The following is a 2,050-nucleotide window of genomic DNA, read 5'->3' on the forward strand; positions in this document are numbered from 1 at the left end:
AGCACAATGTGTTTAACATAATTTTTATATCAACAAAGACTACTGACTTTTTTCCATTAACAGTGCAGAATGGAAGTAAATATGAATCTACACAAAAGAACACAGTGGTTTTAATTGAATGTCTTTCTAAGCACAGTATAAACTCCAAAGTCATTCTGAATAACCCATAATTATAACCCCAACCATAATGCATCACAAATTAGTTTCAGTGAAAAATATTGTACATTATGGGGTTCACAGTATATTGGATTTGGATGCAGATGACTTTCAATTATCTCAGTAGTACACCTGTGTTCAGCTGAGCCAGTGCCAGCTCATATTCTCCTCTGAATTCAAAGTTTGTCCTGGAACACCGGGAGCCCCGAGATGGTATAATGATGGTAGAGCCCATGGACAAGCTGATTGTTTGAAATAAGACAAGACAAAAATACTGCATACAATCAAAGATGGAACATCTACATGTTTTGACACAAGCCAAAAGAACTGGCTGTTGTGCGTCTACCTTCAGTAGTGGCCCCAGATCAAATTCTGGCAAGTGAGGATAGCTGCAAATCTGGAAAAATGATGATCGGCAGGCAGGTAACTACCATCCCTGCACTAAACACCCCATGCATCATTTGTGGAATTAAGCAGCAGGAGGAATAACTGAAGATATTTTATCAAAAACACTGTAAATGTAGAAGCCTGTCCTGAATCAGCCCCAAATTGTCTTAATGAAATGGAAGTGAATGTGAATGTGTTATGCCTCCACACCAACCAACTCCGGGGGCATTGAAGACTTTGGATGCTTGCTTTCAAAGTGCTGCTTAAAGGTCTTCGGGTCTGGCATTTGTGTCTGAGAAGTGTGGGAAAGAAAAAAGTGAAAAATTAGAAATTACACATATAGAAAGATGGTGCATGTAAAGCCCATTATAGTAAAAAAGTATTAATATGTAAGGCACCCAGCCAAGTCTTGGCTATTTACAGCAATATCCTCACTAAATCAGTCGCTCTAAATGTGGATACTATCATACTCTTCATTGGTGGAATAAGAAGCTAGTGCTCAGTAATCACTAGAACAAGATCATTTAACAGGCAAAGTCAAATAAAATACTGAATTTACAGGTAACATACAGGTAGCCAGCATTCCTGGTGTGTAACTAAAAAAAAAAAAAAAAAGGAAAAGGAAAGGAAAGTGAACATTTGAATGCCAACTCTTACCAGTCCAAGCTTATTTATTTTTTTGATACAACTTCTTCATTGTTAACAGAAACAGTAAGTGCAGTTCAGCAGCAAACAGACAATGATGGTGGTAGGAATATGTAAAGCAAAGAGTTTGAACAGTGTGGGCCAAGTTACATGAAAACTGTAATTAACTGCTTGTTTTTTTACTAACAAAGTAATTACATTACTAATTACTTATCAGCAAAAGTAATGCATTGGAACATTTGTTACTTTTATATCATTATTCAGCTGACAGCTCCATCCATCAATGTCTTTAAAGGATAAAGAAGCGAAGAGAATTGGCAGAAATAAGTGAACTGCTAAATGAGAAAGTGGCACATTTCAGTGGCCTGAAGAGCACACGGTGGCTTCCAAGCAGGCTAAGATGTCTTAAGGCTGTGGAAAAAAATTAACACTTCCACTGTTATTCACATGGAGAATATGGCAGGAAGAAGTGAAATTAAGCCAGAGGATGCTGCCAAAGCAAAGGGGGTGGTGCAGGAGATGAAGACTGAGAAATTTGTTCACTTCCTACATTTTATGCTGGACTACAGTACCATCTTATCCAAGTGCAGTACTGATTTTCAGCATGACAACTTAATCACATGAACAAATCAGTTAGTTCAGGGTACCGCATCACGCTTACTCAGCCTGAAAACAAAACCTGGAGAATACCAGAAAACCTTGGACACAAAGTTCACAGTGAAAGAGGATGGCAGCATTTGCTACTGTGGAACTCCACTCACAAAAAGCCAGCGACCTGCTAGAAGAAGTGAGGGCACAGACAAAGGCACTGCTACAGAGATTCAGAAGATTATTGATAACACAGTTAAGTACATGGACAGCA

The 2,050-nt window shown here is 38.5% G+C and overlaps 1 protein-coding gene across 1 annotated transcript in view; it reads right to left on the reverse strand.

Annotated features, from left to right (window-relative positions):
* Nucleotides 1-490: 490 nt before the first annotated feature.
* The window catches only part of LOC109963871 (zinc finger protein 706), a 4,356-nt gene continuing 2,796 nt past the window's right edge, over nucleotides 491-2,050 (reverse strand). The window contains exon 3 of the mRNA XM_020606774.1: nucleotides 491-835. Coding sequence (XP_020462430.1) covers nucleotides 740-835 — 96 coding nt within the window. The 3' untranslated portion in view covers nucleotides 491-739. The remainder of the gene's footprint in view (nucleotides 836-2,050) is intronic.

This window comes from Monopterus albus, unplaced genomic scaffold (genome assembly GCF_001952655.1).
Source record: "Monopterus albus unplaced genomic scaffold, M_albus_1.0 scaffold81.1, whole genome shotgun sequence".
Classification (NCBI taxonomy): Eukaryota; Metazoa; Chordata; class Actinopteri; order Synbranchiformes; family Synbranchidae; genus Monopterus; species Monopterus albus.